Here is an 18655-nt window from a genome sequence, read left to right on the forward strand (position 1 = left end):
ACCAGGAACATCCCACATCCTGTAATTGGAGTACTCAACTGTCTCCATCACCTGCTCTTCAATTTAAATTAGAGTAATTTAGCTTAACTTAAAAAAAACCTTACCTCAGAGAGATCTCTTCCTCAGTCCAAAGCCTTGAAACCCCACTCCTTTACTAGGCCCACTCACTGGACTGCTTCTTTAACAAGCCCTCCTTTTTATTGGTTCCTGCTAATTTTATTAATTTCCCAATTAATCCCTCCCACAATAAACAATGACCAGCAGTCACCAGACTCTCCTGGCTGAAGGTTCCTCACCCAGTGAACAGTAAGGTAAGCTGTCCCCACTTTTTAAATTCTCCTGCCCTCCCATCATCACGCGCCTGTGCACTAGGCCCCCACTTGACTTCCAAAATCAACACAGAAAATTAAATAAATACATAGATAGCAATAAATAAGTAAATAAATATTTTAAAAAGACAATAACTGATCACAGATAACCAGCAACTCTCGTGACTAAGTCCCCTCACCCAGTGAACCATGTCCCCTTCATCCTCTTTGTCTCTGAGATACTTGGGCAAACCCTGTCTAGGCTATATTACACCCACTGATGCTGAATTAAAATTTAGTCATTTCAGCAGTGGTGTTCACTCCTGATTTTAATCCCCACAAGGAAATGAATCAGTGTGTGCACGTGTGTCTGTCTGTCTCTGTGCATGTGTGGGGGTATGCGCAAGTGCGTTTCGGTGTGTGTGATTGTGAAGAGTGTGTGTATGTGTGTGTTTGTGAGGTTGTATATGTGCGTGCTTCTGTTGTTTGAGGGATGTGTGTGTGTATGTTTCAAAACAAAGGAAAGAGTGGGTTATTCAATGCACTGAGTTCATTTTGCCCTTCTGTATGTGGCGCTGTTAGACAGAATCAGACTCTCCAGTGCAGGATCTTGTCATTCTTTATCTTGCTCTTGTGGGAAGTATTAAACATGCACGCCACGGCCTGCTGATCCATGAGGAGCGTGAATCTCCTGCCGGATAGGTCATGGCGCCAGTGCCGGACCACTTCCATAATCGCCTGGGCCTCCTTTTCAATGGCGGAGTGCCCTAGCTCGGAGCTGTGGAGGGTCCTGGAAAAGAAGGCGACAGGTGCTTCCCCCCCTCGGTTGAGGGTAGCAGCAAGGGCCACCTCGGAGGTATTGTTCCCCACCTGGAAGGGGAAGTCCTCATCCACAGCCTGCATCGTGGCGTCCGCGATGTCTTGCCTGATGCGGGTGAAGGCTGTCTGCGCCTCAGGTGGGAGGGGAAAAGTTGTGGCTTGGGCCAGTGGGCAGACCTTGTCTGAGAAGTGAGAACCCCACTAAGAGTAATAAGAGAACAGCCCCAGGTACCTGCGGAGGTCTTTAGTGTGGGGGGGTGGAGGGTTGAGGTAACTCCATTAATGGGCGCATCCTTTCCGGATCTGGGCCTACGACTCTGTGGGCCACGATGTACCCCAGGATGGCGAGGCGGGTGGTGCTGAACACACACTTCTCCTTGTTGTAAGTGAGGTTCAGCTCCACGGCCGTCTGGAGGAATTTTTCCAGGTTAGCATCGTGGTCCTGCTGGTCATGGCTGCAGATAGTGGTTATCCAAATATAGGAACGTCGGCTTTAGCTTATGCCAGTCTACCATGCGATCCATCTCCCACTGGAAGACGGAGACACTGTTCGTGACCTCAAAAGGAACCCGACAGAACTGACACAGGCGCCCATCCGCCTCAAAGGTGGTGTAGGGCTTGTCCTTCAGGTAGATAGGGATTTGGTGATATGCCGACTTCAGGTCAATCGTGGAGAAAACCTGGTAGCAGGCAATCTCATTGACCATGTCGGCAATCCTCGGCAGGGGATAGGCATCCAGCTGGGTGTACCGATTAATGGTCTGGCTGTAATCCACGACCGTCCTCGGCTTACTTCCCCCTTTGACCACCAGGACTTGAGCTCTTCAAGGGCTGTTAGGGGCTCAATAACACCTTCCACCAGGAGTCGCCGTGAGCCGGAAGTGACGTCGCTGTAGTTCTCAGTGAGTGGCGAGGGCTGGTGCAGATGCTCGGGGCACATGCTGCGACAGTTGCTGGTGGGGCCGGAAGTGGCGCAGTCAAAGTCAGGGAAGATGGAAGTCGTCGCAGGGACAATGGCGCCGTCCGGCATATGCACGTGGTGGGATCCACGGGGGAGGTAGGGAGGTCATAGAGGGCTGCTAAGCTGCCGGTAGGTTTAAAGAGGCACACTTTTGCAAAGTGGCCTTTCTTGCTGCATCTGGAACAATACTGGTTTCTAGCCAGGCAGTTTCGGCGTGATCATCGGTCTGACCCACACCAGGACCCACAGTACTTACAGGGGCACCGAGCGCCTGCCGCAGTGACGTTCTCCTCCCCAGCTCGGCCTGGGGCTGCAGCTACAGTGTGAGAGGGCCATGAGGGAGCCTGGGGAAAACTGGAATTGAAGGCTTCGACATGCAGGGCTACTGCTTCTAGGGTTTGGACCACTTATTTAAAATTCCTCATTTATTGAACAATGGATTAAGATTCCCAATCTGTCCTGGTGGGATGCCTTGTCCTGGATGATTTCTTGGTGCCTTCCCAACATCTAATGGCCTAGCCCTGATCCTCTCATTCTCCACACGATGACCATACCTCACAAGAAGTTTGTGCGAACCTCCTCTAAAGCAGAGACCTCCACCACTGCACTCCTCCACCCTCATGGATTTGCTCTTTCATTGAGCCATTGATCCTTTGTTTGCATTCTCCTCCTCCAAATTAAAGGATCCAATCTGATTAGGGCATAGATATTGTCCAGTAGCTTCTGCTGGATGGCCCTCGAGCGTAGCTCTCGGACGAAGGTGTCCTGGATCAGCCTCTCGACCTCCTCTACACCTACCCTGAATTCAGCCAGACACAGTCGGGCCAACTCTCGCAAGTGTCCCAGTAAGATTCAGCCGTCTCCCCGGGTTGCTGGGCTCAGGTGTTGAGGAGGTACCTTGCACAGACCACATTCATGGGGGGCTTGTACAAGTTCTCAAGAGTTTTCATTGCGCTCTTGTACGTGGTGCGGCCTTTGGTTACCTGGAAGGCTCGGGGACCCAGCTTTGACCAGAGTAGGACCAACCTCTTCCAATCGCAGTCCAGGATGTCACCCTCGTGTGCCTCGATGATTGCCTCGACCACGTGCTGTCAGATCTCAAAGCGTGTCTGGGCTTCTAGGTGGCGTGGGTTGACCTCGAGGCCCCCTGCGCACAGGAGTTTTTCCATGGCAGCCGTGGGAAAATTTTGTAGATTAAATTGTGGTGCGCTGTTAGACAGAATCAGACACACATAAGGTAAAGACGGAACAACAGGTTTTAATCCACAAAAATCTCCACAGTGCCAGCCTAGCTGTGGCTGCAGCAACTCAGTGTGAGGCCTCGGAAGGCCGGCACAGGCTTATATCCTGGAGGATGATCAACACCCGACCGGGTGGGGCTTGATCCATTCAGGCCGACTGATTGGCAGCCGGCCAGGTGTTGTCCTGTCCCCTTACGGAGGTACGGAGGTTGCACCCTGCAGTAGATCTTCACTAATCTGTAATCCTTATTTGCCAGCTTTTGTTTCAAATCTCTTGGCATTTCCACTGGGAAAAATAATATCTAGTTTGGATATCATAATTATTGAACAATTTGGAACTACTTTCTGAACTGATGCTATGCATTTTAGATCTGTAATTTTCCTCACTGTGAAGGATTGGGGCCTTGTTGGAAGCACTCAGCTGAAGTGATCAATACTTTCTCTGATGGCTCAGTGTCTGTGATCTTGCCTTCCTTGTCCCCTTTTAGATCCTGAAGCTGCTGTAGATTTTTGGTGCACATTGAAACCCTCTGCATCTTTTGGAAGGATAGTTTGGGGTACCATACATCAAAGGGAAAGACAACTGTGCATCTCAAATGTATGACACTTTTGAAATGCATCAATGCAGAGCCTGTCCTTTTCATTCTCTCAACACACACACACACACACACACACACACACACACACACACACACACACACACACACACACACACACACACACACACACACACACACAGACACTCACACACACTTTACCGTTAGATCGGCCCTGATAGCGAAGTTCTCCGGCTTGATGTCACACAGGTGAAGCTGGTAGGAGAAATCATTCTCAAAGTGCCTGGCGAGATCCAGAAAGCTGAGTGCGATTCCATTAGTTGCCTGCCACAGTGCCCTGCTACTGCTGCCTCGCCAGGAACTCAACCCCTCCAAGGCGAAGAGGCTGTGATGCCAGGTGTGACCAGCAGGGAGGTACTCCACAGCATAGAAATGTCCGCAGGAGCCCACCATTTTGAGAACATGTTTACTGAGATCCTGCAGTAACTGGAAAAAGACATATTCCTCTTGCTGCAACAGAGACCACATGCTGGCTATCTCTGCCCTTGACAATGAGCCCCTCCTGTCTTTGAAGTGCTTGGTCCAGAGTTGTGGTCCTGTGATGTTCTTCACTTCCAGACCCAAGGAGTGCTTGATTTCCAGTGCAGTGAAGACCAAGATGTCAAGATCTAGAATGGAGCTGTTTTCTTGTTCTCCAAGCAGGTACAGGCTGTCATAGCTTAAGAAGTCCTCCAGTTTGGATTTCAGAATTATTGGCATCCCGTTCCAATCAGTCTGGATGACTTTTTTGCCTTTATCGTAGTGGAGGCATCGTTTGTAGACCATTGTGTGCGTGACACATAAATCCTCACACAGATCTCCTGTTAGCACTCCCTGTTGATAGTTATGGCACTGCAACAGAAACAGAAAGCTAGATCAGTCCGTGGTACTTTACCGAAGGCCAGGGCACCATGTATGAAAATTCAGTGCATTTAAAGTCTAATTAAACTGAAAGATGTATTCATCAACAGCCTTATCATTAGATTTGAAATATTATATAGCAGGTAATATCTCCATATTGTGTGTGTGTGTAACGACAGTTAAGATTGTGCATTAGCTTTATTATTCTAATGTTTTAAATCATGAATTGAGACTAAGGCTTGATATATTGCCACAACTGTATTGAAGTGAATTTTGCTGAAAGTTGTTTTTACATTGAAATGATTACAGAAGCTATCCTCCAATGGAGAGGAAGCAAAATAAAGCAAATAGGCTCATTCTCACTTAATGAGGTATTCTGAAATACAACACAGTACAGCCCTTTGGCCCTTGATGTTGTGCTGATCCATATATCCTTCAAACAAATACTAAATCCTCCCAACACCGTAACCCTCTATTTTACTTCCATCCATGTGTAAGTCTAAGGCCTCTTAAATGCCCCTAATGTTTCAGCCTCCACAACCATCCCTGGCAAGGCATGCACCCACAACTCTCTGTGTCCCTAAACTTCCCTCCCTTCATTTTGTACATATGTTTTTTGGTGTTTGTTGATCCTGCCCTGGGAAACAGGTGCTGGCTGTATGCCTCTCATAACCTTGTAGTCCTCTATCAAGTCTCCTCTCATCCTTCTATGCTCTGAAGAGAAAAGTCCCAGCTCTTATGTCCCATAAGACATTTTCCAACCCAGCCAACATCCTGGTAAATCTCTTCTGCACCCTTTCCATATCTTCCACATCCTTCAAATACTCTGTGTGATTTTACCAGAGGTATGTAGAGTTGTAACATGACCTCTCAACTCTTAAACACATCCCATAAGGCTTAACTATCCCATCAACTTGTGCGGTTATCTTGAGGGATGTATGGAATTGGACCCCAAGGTCCCTCTGTTCATCCATACCCTTAAGTAACTGACTATTAACCCTGTACTCAGCCTTCTGGTTTGTCCTTCCAAAGTGCACCACCTCACACTTATCCAGTTTGAACTCCATCTGCCTCTTCTCCACCCAACTCTGCATCCTGTCTCTATCCTTTTGTAACCTACGACAACCTTCAGCTTCATCCACAACTCCTCCAACCTTCATGTCATCTTCAACTTACTGACCCATCTCTTCATCCAGGTCATTTATAAAAATCACAGAGCAGAGGTCCCAGAACAGACCCCTCTGGTACTCCACTAGTCACCGACCTCCAGGCAGAATACTTTCCTTCCACTACTACTCTCAGACTTTTTCCTTCGAGCCAATATTTTACCCAGATTGTTATTTAAAATTCCTTTTATTGAACAATGGATTAAGATTCCCAATCTGTCCTGGTGGGATGCCTTGTCCTGGATGATTTTTTGGTGCCTTCCTAACATCTAATGGCCTAGCCCTGATCCTCTCTTTCTCCACACGATGACCATACCACACAAGTTCGTACGAACCTCCTCTTAAGCAGAGACCTCCACCACTGCACTCCTCCACCCTCATGGATTTGCTCTTTCATTGAGCCATTGATCCTTTGTTTTCATTCTCTTCCTCCAAACTAAAGGATCCAAGCTGGGGATCTGTGGACTGTGCTTCAGTTTTGCCTGTCTCCACCCTCACTTTCCTCTCAAGTATATTATTGAGCATTTCGTACCACCTGCTCTTGGGCTGATATAGAATAGACAAAGTGTGCTCACTGCCAGACACCTCCTCTCTGACTCTTCCCTTCCTTGACCTCTGAATCTCCATTACTGGGTGATGCACCATCAATCACTCCACAGACTATTGGAGTTCGGCTGTCCTGCACTGAGCTGCAGGGGGCTGTGGAACGGCCACCTTTACGCAGGAGCCTGTGGGGAGGGGCCACAGGTCCAACCAGCCAATAGGTGTGCCAAACCAGGTAATTAAACGTGACAGTGGTTTATGACATTGGGGATCTGTGTCTTTTCATCTGTCGGCTGCTTTCCTGAGGCAGTGGGAGCTATGGAGTTCATGCAGGGGAGAGAGGTGTGTTGATGCATGACCAATTACACAAAGTCTGGAACGGAAGGCTTTTATTAGCAAGAGATGGACAGCATCCCTGTGTTGCTGGCTTTCCCTGACCCAGGCTCAAACTGGGGGAAGGGTTGTGGCATGACAGCCTTTATGGGGGATAAAGGAGAAGAGTCACAAGCCGGCCAGTGGGAGCAGGGTCAACCAGGAAAGATCATATTATTTACATACACAATAGTGGTTTCACCACATTCAACCCTTATTTTAAAAAGAAGTCCCTGGGTGGGGTTTGCGGTCAGGTGACCTCATATGTCCGGTGGCTTCCATTGGTGTTGTGACCAGCACGCCCCCATCCAGGGTGTCTGTGGTGGTCTCTGTCGGCTCTGCTTCATCTCGATTAACCCAGCTGGGATATTTGGTTGTGTCGGGAGGGTGGGAGCATATGTGTCAGCTGGCATGTTGGCCGGGGTGGTGGGGGTAGGGAACTGAGGTTCTGGAGAGCTGGGGGGGAGGGGTAGTGTACCTGTCAGCTGGCTGAGGGGGTCCAGATGCTCTCGCATATGCCAGGTCCCGGATTGATACCGTGTCCTCTCATCCATCCGGGAATTCGACGTAGGCATACTGTGGGTTGGCATAGAGCAGCTGGACCCTCTTGGCTAGTGAGTCACACTTATGGATTCTTACATGTTTCCACAATAGTACTGGCCCAGGGGACATCAGCCAGGTGGGTAAGATAGTTCCCGACGATAATCTCCTGGGGAATGTAAAGAGTCTCTCGTGAGGTATCTCATTGGTGACCATACACAGGAGGGACTGGATAGCCTCTGGGAGGATCATGGCCTTTGCAATGTCGGCTTTGTTACGGTCAAATGCCTCACAAATGTCAATGAGGGCACGGGCCTTTTCCACATAGCTGGGAATAGGAGAAAAACCCCAAGCACCTTTTCAGGGCCTTGGAGCAACGGGGGAGTGAGTGTTCTAACAGGTGACGCATGCGGTCAGTGTCGGGACTGATGATTCCATTCTCTACAACGCAGCCTAGTATAGCCTAGCAACGTGTGAAGACACACTTCCCTGTGTTGTACGTCAGGTTGAGGTGTTTTGTGGTGTGGAGGAATTTTTGGAGGTTCTCGTCATGGTCCTGCTGGTACTGGCCGCAGATGGTAATGTTATCGAGGTATGGGAAAATGGCTCGCAACCCATGTTCATCCATCACTCGATCCATCTCCCTTTGAAATAGACACCCCATTTGTAACCCCAAAAGGGACTTTCACGAAGGACCATCTGCCTCAAAGGTTGTGTAGTGATAAATAGACTTGAGATCTATGGTCGAGAAAACCCTGTATTGAGTGATCTGGTTCACCATGCAGGGATAGGGAGTATGCGTCAAGCCGGGTGAACCTGTTGATGGTCTGTGAATAGTCTATGATCATCCAGTGTTCCTCCCCACTCTTCACTACAATGACCAGGGTTCTCCAGGGGCTTGTACTCCACCCTATCACCCCCTCAGGGAGAAGGCGAGCCACCTCAGACTTAATAAATGCCCTGCCCCTGGCTGTGTATTGCTGACTTTTAGTGGCGATGGACTTACAGTCCAAGGTGGGATTCGCAAACAGGGGCAGGGGGAATCCAGAATGTTGAGTCCAACCCCAGTAGGATGGGTGTGCAAAGCTGTGGCAGTATTAGGAGTGTGACATCACGGTATACCGTGCCTCGGATAGTCAGTGTCACAGTACAACTTTAGCCAATTTGGATTTGGTGGCTAGGGAGACACTTTGCCTCTCGGGCTGCACCCCAACGGAATGGTGCTGAAGAGTGTTTGGGTGAATGAAGCTCACTGTGCTCCCACTGTCGAATAGGCAGGCAGTGGAGGGGCCATTTACCTGGACCTCCATCATGGCTCTGGAAAGTTGGTGTGGTCTGCAATGATCCAGGGTTACCGATGCCAGCATCAGCTCATCGTCTGAAGAATTCCGTTAGCTGTCGTTGGTCTGATAAGATGATGGCCCTCATGGCACACACATGGCCTGGTCATCATTCACCAGAAGGGAAGAGGGAGAAGACAGAAGTGATGTCGTCACGATCAGTGATCTCCCCAGAGCGCATGCACAAGCTTTCCAGGTCCCTGGAAGTGATGGCAGAAATTACTGCATTAAAGATGGCGCCCCCCCCCATTTGCACGTGGCGCTGCTGAACTTGGGGGTTTGTTTAGACCTACAGATCTTCGCAAAGTTTCCCTTCTTCCTGCAGTTGGAGCAAATGGCGTCCTTGGCAGGACAGTGTTTCCTCAGATGCCTGCCCTGCCCACAGAAGTAGAACTCTGGGTGGTTGCTAAATGCTGTGGAAGTCAGTGTGGGGCGGAAAGGGGTTTGCGATCCCATCTCCCAAGATGGTGGCACCCCTGTTCCTCACAAGGCAATTGTGTGTTCACTGGAGAATGATTCAGCATCGTGGATGGCCACCTCCAGAGTGTTCGCCAGTTTGATGGTCTGAGGTCGGCTCTGATCAAGTCGTCTCTGCCTCACGTGATTGGAGCGGATCCCTGCCACACAGGTGTCACTGATCAGCGGTTGTGTGTGCTGTTCTGCACTCACCGCCTGGCAGTTGCAGTCCCTTGCAAGCTCCTGGATGGCCCTGACAAAGTCGTTGAATGTCTCCCTGGGTTGCTTCCTGCGCAGGTGGAGTATGTGCCATGCATAGATTTTGTTCACCTGTACCTTGTGCTGGTCTTTTAGGGTGTCCATGGCATCTCCCTAGGTCTGGCAGTCCCGGACCATCTGGTAGCCCTAAGTACAAAAATAGCAGATGGAGCTTGTCTTCGATGTCCTAATCGCAGCTTCAGAGGCTGTGAGGAATCTTTTGAAACAGTGGCACCAGGGTGCGAATTTGTCGGCTGCTTCAGGTTCTCTCAGGTCAATCTCTAGGCGGTCCAGCTTCAAGTATCTGTCCATGTTCCGAAGAAATAAAGTCTTGCTAATAAAATTGAAGCACGAAACAGTCTAAAGTTGTTGGAACTGAAGGTTTTTATCAGCAAGAGATAGACAGGTGTGGCTGGCTCTCGAACTGGGGGCAGAGTTGTGGCATGACAGCCTTTCTGGAGGATAAAGGGGAGAAGTCACGAGCCGGCTAGTGGGAGCAGGGTAAAAATATAAGATCAAGGCATTTACATACAAAATAATGGTTTAGCTGTTTCAGCGACTGGGTTTCTGTTCTGTAAGGACATTCTCCCAGTGTTTGCCTGGGATTTCCCAGAAGGCTCCGGATTTCCCCACCATTCAAATAGGTTAATGGAGTGTAATCAGGCGCCATGGACTTGTAGGCCAAAGGGCCTGTTCCCATCTAAATTAAACTCTTGTGGGCTTGGGCACAGCAGTTCTCCTCCCAAGCTGTGATGCAACCAGACCGAATACTTTCTTTGTTGCTTTGATAAAAATTGATAAGGGACACGTGCCAAATTTTTGGAGGAATTGGTGGATAAGCCAGAGTGAGTGCTTTTTTCAGATCGTGCCCGGCAGATGTTTGAGATGGCCAGTAGACAGCCAGTGATTTGTGCTGATTTATTGAGCTTCTTGTCTGTTGCTGAACTTGCCCAGGCAAGTGAAAAGTATTCTACCTCGCACCTTAGCTGTGCCTTGTATATCTTGGAAAGGCTTGGGCAGTCACAAGATGAGCCCTCCACTGCAGAATGCTCCTCCTCTGATCAACTCTTACACCCACCCCTTCCCAGAAATTGATAGTGAAGGAGACACTGGCAACAATGTTAACCTTCCTCTTGAGGCCACTGCCTAGAATTTGTGTAGTGTGAACATGACTTCTCTTTCACCAGTCCAAACCTGAATGTTATCTGGTCTAACATGCGGTGAAATGCTGCCTCCTGATCTGGACTGTTCCAATGACTGAGCAACGAAGCAATTGGAACAGGTTCAGACTCAGGTATTGCCCTAAACAACTCCTGCAGAAATATCCTCAATGGCGACAGTTCAATATTCCAGCCACTAAACACTTCTTGCTCCCAGCACTAAATTAATCCTGGCCTCTCTCATCACTGGACTCAGAGGCAGTAAGGAGAGATATGTTTCCCAAAAGCCTTGCTGAATATCATAACAAGGTGTTCCCAAATCAATGGAAAGGAAGAAAATCTTAGCCATAAACTTTATCCGCAGAATCTTGAGCCTGTTATGTGTTATTGTTATTTGGCTGGGGTTATCAATTCAGATGGGGTGGGTCGGGGGAGGCTCAATAATAGTTTTAACATTCAATTAATCAAAACACCAAAGGCATAAAGTACATGATGTTCTCTAGACAGAAAAAAAGACTACTGGAGAATTTACAAGGAATTGCTTCCAAAATATTTTTTTAAGATCGGCTTCTTGTGCCATTTTGCCATTCAGCCACCAAGAATAGAAAGAGATGTGAGAAAATATTTTTAGAACTTAAGTTGCTTTCTACTTTTTCCTCATTGGTGTTTAAATTAGGAAATGTTTCCTGACTGATGATGGTTGGATCGTTGTTTTGATGTGCCCATCTCCCCCCCACCCCGCCGCCTCCTCCCCTGATAGAGCTGTTCACGGTATCCAGCAACCTCGTCTGAAATATAAAGTAACACTTCACTGAGTATGACGGATTAATTTGCCTTTTCCACGCTTAATTAGCGGGACAATTGGTGACCTGGTTTGGTTGCAAATGTTCTAAATGAAGGTGTATTTCAAATATTTATCTTTCCATTGCTAAAGATGGATTGTGGTTTCATGACGGAAATAATGGAACCATTCGAATCTGATAATTGGTGCACGTGTTAATTAGTAATTCTAAAGTTAATAGTAAACTAGATTTATTTATAATTCTGCTCTAGTAATTTATTTTTTAATAAACCTTTCCAGATATTGAATACTACCTTTCATCAGTGATCTCCAGTATTATATTAATAAGACACAAAATGCTGGAGAAGTTCAACAGGTCCAACCTTATGTAGCAAAGGTTTGAGCCCTTCATCAAGGTATCAAAAAACATCGTTTATGAATTTTTATCTTTGCTATATAAAATGCACTGTTGAACCTGCTGATTTTCTCCGTCAGTGTTTCTGAGTTTCCCTAGCCGCGTTTCCCCAAGTTTCCCCGGCCACGTTTCTCTGACCGCGTTTCTCCACGTTTCTCTGTCCACATTTCCCCGCTGGTGTTTCCCTGAGTTTCTCCGCCGACGTTTTCCCCAAGTTTCTTCACATTTCTCCGCTGATGTTTTCCCTGAGTTTCTCTGGCTACGTTTCCTCAAGTTTCTGCATGTTTCTCCACCAACGTTTCCCCTGAGTTTCTCCAGCTGCGTTTCCCCAAGTTTCTCCACCAACATTTCCCCTGAGTTTCTCTAGCTGCGTTTCCCCAAGTTTCTCCATGTTTCTCCACCAACGTTTTCCCTGAGTTTTGCCGGCCATGTTTCCCCAAGTTTCTCCACCAGTATTTTCCCCGAGTTTCTCCAGCCACATTTCCCCGAGTTTCTCCAAGTTTTTTTGCCGGCATTTTTCCTGAGTTTCTCAGGATGTGTTTCCCCGAGTTTCTCCGGCTACATTTCCCTGAGTTGCTTCGCGTTTCTCCGCCAGCGATTTCCTGAGTTTCTCCAGTTGTGTCTCCCTGAGTTGCTCCACATTTCTCCGCCGATGTTTTCCCCGAGTTTCTCAGGCCGTGTTTCCCCGAGTTTCTCTGCTGGCATTTTCTGGCCACGTTTCCCTGAGATTTTCCACCAGCGCTTCCCCGAGTTTCAGCGGCTGCATTTCAATGAGATTTTCTGGTTGCGTTTCCCCGAGATTCTCCGGCCGTGTTTCCCCAAGTTTCTCCAGCAGTGTTTTCCCGAGTTTCTCCGCCAGCGTTTCCCCGTGTTTTGGCGGCTGCGTTTCGATGAGTTTCTCTGGCTGCGTTTCCCGAGTTTCTCCATCAGTGTGTTTTTACTTCACTCACTGTGTATGCAGGTTTTTGTGTGTTTCTGAGTGGAGGAAGGAGTCCTTTATCGCTTTCCAAATGGTGTTTGATGATCCTCTCTTAATGTTGGGGTCAACCGAGGGATCAATAACACCATTTGACCGGAATCAGATTGGAAGCCATACAGTAATTTTTGGTGATGTTTCCTCCATCCTATATAATTATTGTTGGCTTTTGAAAACATGGAGTTGGCCCGCCCACTGATGACTCATACCCTATGACCCCCCCCCCCCCCCCACCCCTCCCATATGGTCCTGGGCCATAAAGGTCCAGCCACCTCTCCCATGCACCATTCCTGTACCTGAATCAGGGCCAGCAAGATTAAATTGTATGTTAAAGCGGATGGTTCCCACAGCCTCGTCTTTGTGGTTACTGGCAGTGCACTACATAATTAAATGATTTACTGTTGCTAAAATTAGAAGCAGGGTGAAGTGGACGGTTGTGATAATCCTGCCCTGATCCCGAGCTCTGAGTCTGATCACACAACAGGCAGGGCCACGTCCACAGAAGGAGTTTGGAGGGAGTGAGAATGATGAGGCAACAGGCAGGGCCATGTCCACAGAAGGAGTTTGGAGGATGACAGAGCAGGAAGGCGGCTGAAAATGTGTTTGAAAGTTGTGGCTGAAGTCCACTTCCCTGCATTACACTGGTATCTAATTGGCGGAGACGTCGCCGCGATTAATTAGTCGCGGCAACTTGGGCGACTCGGGAGACAAAAAAATGGCTTGCGCTCCCACCAAGGCAACCCCAGGGTGACGTCCGAGACGTCTCCAGACAAGGTGACAACCGATTCGCCCGTGGCGACATCACCAAGACGTCTCCGCGACCTGATGGAGACTGGAAAAAATCTCCCAAAAAAATCGAGCATGTTTGAATTTCCCGCGACTCCCCAGAGACCCGGCTAGTCTCCGGGAGACGTCGGGGAGACTCGAGTTGCCACCTAGTCTCCAGGCCAATAAGACTTCTGGGCAAAGATTGCAGAGCATTGGTCACATTCAACGACGTCGCTGAGACCACCCCAACCTGTCACTTTAAACTCGGGTGATTAAAATCCCTGGAGTCAATTCGTCTCTTTCAGCTGCTGTTTCTAATGGAGTTTCATGGAGAGACGGTTAGACAAGAGGCCAGCATCTGCAGTGTCTGGTCAGGAAACCTTGTCCAGTTCGGGTGGCCAGCACAATCTGGAGCCGCTTGGCCCAACGCAACGCAACTTTCCCAAAAATAGCACTTCAGGATTTTTAAAAATGGGAGAATAAATGGTTAACGAATTCGGCTTGAATTTTGTCTTAGCAAAAACAATAGGGCGCTTGTGAAATATGAACGGAAAGGAAGTTTGAGTGGAAGCCGAGTCCTGTGGGCTCACCCCGCTGCCTCTCTCTCTCTCTCTCTCTCTCGCATTTACACATCTCTTCTTTCTGTTTCTTACCAGCCTCCCGATCATTCCTTTACTTTTCTGGTCGGTGCAATATTCTGCCAAGAAATTCCTGTGGACGAAGACCGAGATGTTCACAAGCACCCAGCCGGCGACCCAGACAAGCAGACAGACCCCCGCCGACGTTCTCCGCCTGAACGGCCGGCAGCAGCGCTTCGCCATCCCGACATCGCTCGCTCACTGGTCAAGCGGCGGTGGCCGGAACCGCTGGAGCGTGAGCGGGGCTTTCACAGCAGGTGCGGGGCTTTCACGGGCATTCTCCGGGGAAGCGGATTCACCTTCCGCAAACACTCGCTCCGGAGCCCGATTCTCGCCTCGATGACACATTCAGAAACAAACACACACTCACACATATTCACACTCGAACGCACACACAAACACACATAAACACTCACACGCAATCACACACTCACTCACACTCCTGCACACATTCAAATACACACTCACTCACACACACAAACTCACATACTGGAATAGTCACACACACTCACAAAAACTCTCACTTGCACACACATACACTTGCACACACCCTCACACACAAACTCTCCCACACACACTCATACTCACACACACACCCTCAGACACCGATCCACACACATGCTCACACCCACACATACACACACTCACACACACACTCACGTGCACACACACACATACATACAAACTTTCACATACACTCACACGCACACACTCATACACACACTCACTCACTCACACACCAACACATACTCACACACAATTATACACTCACTCACACTCAAACACACACACTCACTCACACACCACACAAACACACACACATACATGCACACACTCACAGAGTTACACACACACAAACACTCACACTCCCACACACACATACACCCTCACACACCGACACACACACTCAAACTCAGACATCCACTCACATACCCACGCAGTCACACATGCTCACATTCTCACACACACATACACCCACACACATACACCCTCACACACATACTATCACACACTCACACATACACAATCACACACACATAAAATCACACTCACCCACATACAATCACATACTCATGCACACACCATCACACACATACACTCACACACATATAATCACATACTCACACACATACACTCACTCGCATACACTATCACACACACACACACACTTAGAACTGCTTTGAACTGTGCAGGTCTGGTCTGGGTGAATTACCTTCCCTAGGGCATACTTGGCTCATGGACTTCCTGAGAAGAGTGAAGCAAACCATTATGCCACCCTTTTATAAGGACCTCTATTGAGAGTGTCCTGGCTGGCTGCATCACATCTGCTGCAGAGAAATGGATTAGAGGTCAATTCACAGGACCATAAGTATGGCAGAGAGGGTCTCTGGAGTCTCACCTCCGCCCCCCACCCCGACTCCCACCGATGGGATGTACTGGGAGTGTTGTCTGAAGGGGCGTGCAAACTCATTGAGGACTCAACTGTTCCCATGAGGGAAGAGATACAGGAGTATCAGAGCCAGCACCACCAGGCTGAGGAATAGCTTCTTCGCATGGGCAGTGAGAATGATGAACGACTAAAGAAACTGCTCACACTAACCATCCAAGACTCTTATAAGTACAAAACAATATTCATTTATTTAGTTTGTATAGATATATAGTTGGCCTGCATATGTATTGTTTGTACATGTTATATCTGGTTCTGTGTCTGTGTGTTTTGCACAGAGAACTGAAGAACGCTGTTTTGTTGGGTTGTACTTGTACAATCAGATGACAATAAAATGACTTGACTAGATTGGTGATGCCCTTGGACAAGATTTTGTAGTCAATGTTTAGCAATGACATGGGTCTCCAATTCCTGATATTCTCCTTCTCCCCCTTTTATTTGAAGAGGAGTATAATGATGCCCTTCTTCATCATTACCGACCTCAGATAGGGGAGAGGTTGGTGCGTCAGAACCTCAGGTGGGAGGGCGAAAGGGGCGTCATGACCTCAGGTGGGAGAGTTGCTCCTCGTATTTGTGGGTGGCCTCAACTTATCAGCCTCTGTGGCCCAGAAGGGTAGGGAAAGGAAAAGGAGGGCAATAGATATGGGGATTCGATGGACAGGACAGATCGGGGATTCTGTGGATACGATAAAAAAACCTGGTGCTAAGGTCTGGGATGCAGCTTCTTATGCCCATGACATCCTAAGGGTGAGCCAGAGGTCATGGTACATGTTGGTACCAACGAAATAGGGAGTAAGAGTGAAGTGGTCCTAAAAATGAATATATGGAGTTAGGTATGGAGCTAAAAAGAAGGACCTCAAAGGGGGTAATCTCTGGATTACTTCCTGTGCCACGTGATTGTGAGGGCAAGAATAGTATCAGATGGAAGATGAATGCATGGCTAAAGGGGTGGAGTAAGGGGCAGGGATTTGAGTTCTTGGATCACTGGGACCTCTTTTTGGGGAGGTGGGACTTGTACCGAATGGACGGGTTACATCTGAATCCCAGGGGGACCAGGATCCTGGCGGGGACATTTGCTAGGGCTACTAAGGAGGCTTTAAACTAGTACAGTTGGGGGAAGGGGTCCATATAAAAGAGAACAGCAAAGAGATGGCTTGTCTGCAAATAGAGAAGGCTTATAGACAAAGTTTGGGGATGGAAAGACAGGTGATCGAGGAGGAAAATGATCAATGTACTGATGGAGGGAGTTGATGGTAATAAATAATAAAGTTGTCCGTAAGGATGGGGAAAAGCAGAAGGTAAGATGTGGAAAATCTCTGAAATGCATTTACTTTAATGTTAGATGTATTGTAAGGAAGGTGGATGAGCTGAAGATGTGGACAGAAGGGTTGTGACTGGCAGCTAAATATTCTGGGATTTCACTGCTTTATGTGCAATAGAATTGAAGGGGTGGGGGTGGGGTGTGATGTGGCATTGCTTGTCAGGGTAAATATTACAGCAGTGCTGAGGTGAGATAGATTGGAAGGCTCGTTAAGGGAGGCAGTGTGGGTAGAATTAAAAAATGGAAAAGGTGAGGTTATAATTATAGGGGTGTATTATAGACCACTTAGTGGGAGCGAGAAATGGAGCAAAAGTGTAAGGAATAGCAGAGATTTGTAATAAGCACAGGGTTGTGTTAGTGGGGGATTTTAATTTTCCTAATTTAGATTGGAAAACACATTCTGTGAACCGGCTGGATGAATTAGAATTTGTATAATATGTGTGACCAGGAAGGTTGATGAAGGTAGAGCAGTAGATGTAGTCTATATGGATTTCAGTAAAGCCTAAGGTTCCGCGTGGAAGGTTGGTGAGGAAGGTTCAGGAGCTAGGTATTAATGTTGAGATAGTCAGATAGGTTCAATGGTGGTTAGAAGATAGATGCCAGAGAGTGGATAACTGTCTGTCAGGAAGGAGGCCATAATGAGCGGTGTGCCTCAGGGATCGATGTTAGGTCCCTTGTTGTTTGTCATTTACATGAATGATTTGGATGATGGAGTGGTAAATTGGGTCAGTATAAATGCAGACGATACAAAAATGGGGGAAGTTGTGGACAGTGAGGATGGTTTCCAGGGACTGCAGAAGTATTTAGACTGCTTAGATGAGTGGGCTGAAAGATGGCAGATGGAGTTTAATATCAATCAATGTGAGGTGCATCATTTTGAGAAGAATAATCAAAACAGGACATATGCAGTGAAAAGGAGGGCATTAAGGAATGCAGAGGAACAGAGAGATCTTCGAACAATGGTTCATCATTTTTTGGAAGTGAAATCTCATATGGATAGGGTGGTAAGGAAGGCTTTTGGTATGCTGGGCTTTATAGATCATAGCATAGGATGTAGGAGTTGAGACTATTCAAGGCCAAATTTGGAATTTTGTGTGTAGTTCTGGTCCCCAAATTACTGGAAGGATATCAATAAGGTAGAGAGGGTACTAAAATGTTGCCTGGATTGCAGTATCTAGAATACAAAGGAAGATTGAGTAGACTGGGTCTTTATTCATTGGAGTGTAGAAGGTTCAGAGGGGATTTGAAATAGGCTCTTCCCCTTGAGGGTAGGTGAGATGGGAATGATGGGAATGAGTTAAGGGATAGGGGGAAAAAGTTTAGAAGTAACATGAGAGAGAGCTTTTTCACTCAGAGAGTGGTGGCTGAGTGAAATGACCTTCCAGAAGGGATGGTTGCAGCAGGATCAATTTTGTAATTGAAGAAAAAGTTGGATAGGTGTATGGATGTGAGGGGATTGGAAGGTTATGGGCAGGGTGCAGGTAAGTGGGACTAGAGGAGATCACTTAAATCAGTACAGACTAGAGGGGCCGAGATTACCTGTTTCTGTACTGTAATTGTTATATGGTCAATGGGATGTGGAACTGAAGTGGCTGGCAACTGGGAGATCCTTGCTATTGCAACAGACCGACTGTAGATGGTCAATGAAATGATCTCCCAGTCTGCATCCAGTCTCCCTGATGTAGAGG

The 18655-nt window shown here is 47.8% G+C and overlaps 1 protein-coding gene across 1 annotated transcript in view; it reads right to left on the bottom strand.

Annotated features, from left to right (window-relative positions):
- Positions 1–14564, bottom strand: part of dipk1c (divergent protein kinase domain 1C) — a 46914-nt gene extending 32350 nt beyond the window's left edge. Inside the window, exons 1-2 of the mRNA XM_069915383.1 lie at positions 14215–14564; positions 4088–4777 (exon numbers count right to left, since the gene is read on the bottom strand). Of these exons, the coding sequence (XP_069771484.1) occupies positions 4088–4777; positions 14215–14382 (858 nt within the window). The 5' untranslated portion in view covers positions 14383–14564. The remainder of the gene's footprint in view (positions 1–4087; positions 4778–14214) is intronic.
- Between the last annotated feature and the right edge of the window lie 4091 nt (positions 14565–18655).

This window comes from Narcine bancroftii, chromosome 2, assembly GCF_036971445.1.
Source record: "Narcine bancroftii isolate sNarBan1 chromosome 2, sNarBan1.hap1, whole genome shotgun sequence".
In the NCBI taxonomy this organism is placed as follows: domain Eukaryota; kingdom Metazoa; phylum Chordata; class Chondrichthyes; order Torpediniformes; family Narcinidae; genus Narcine; species Narcine bancroftii.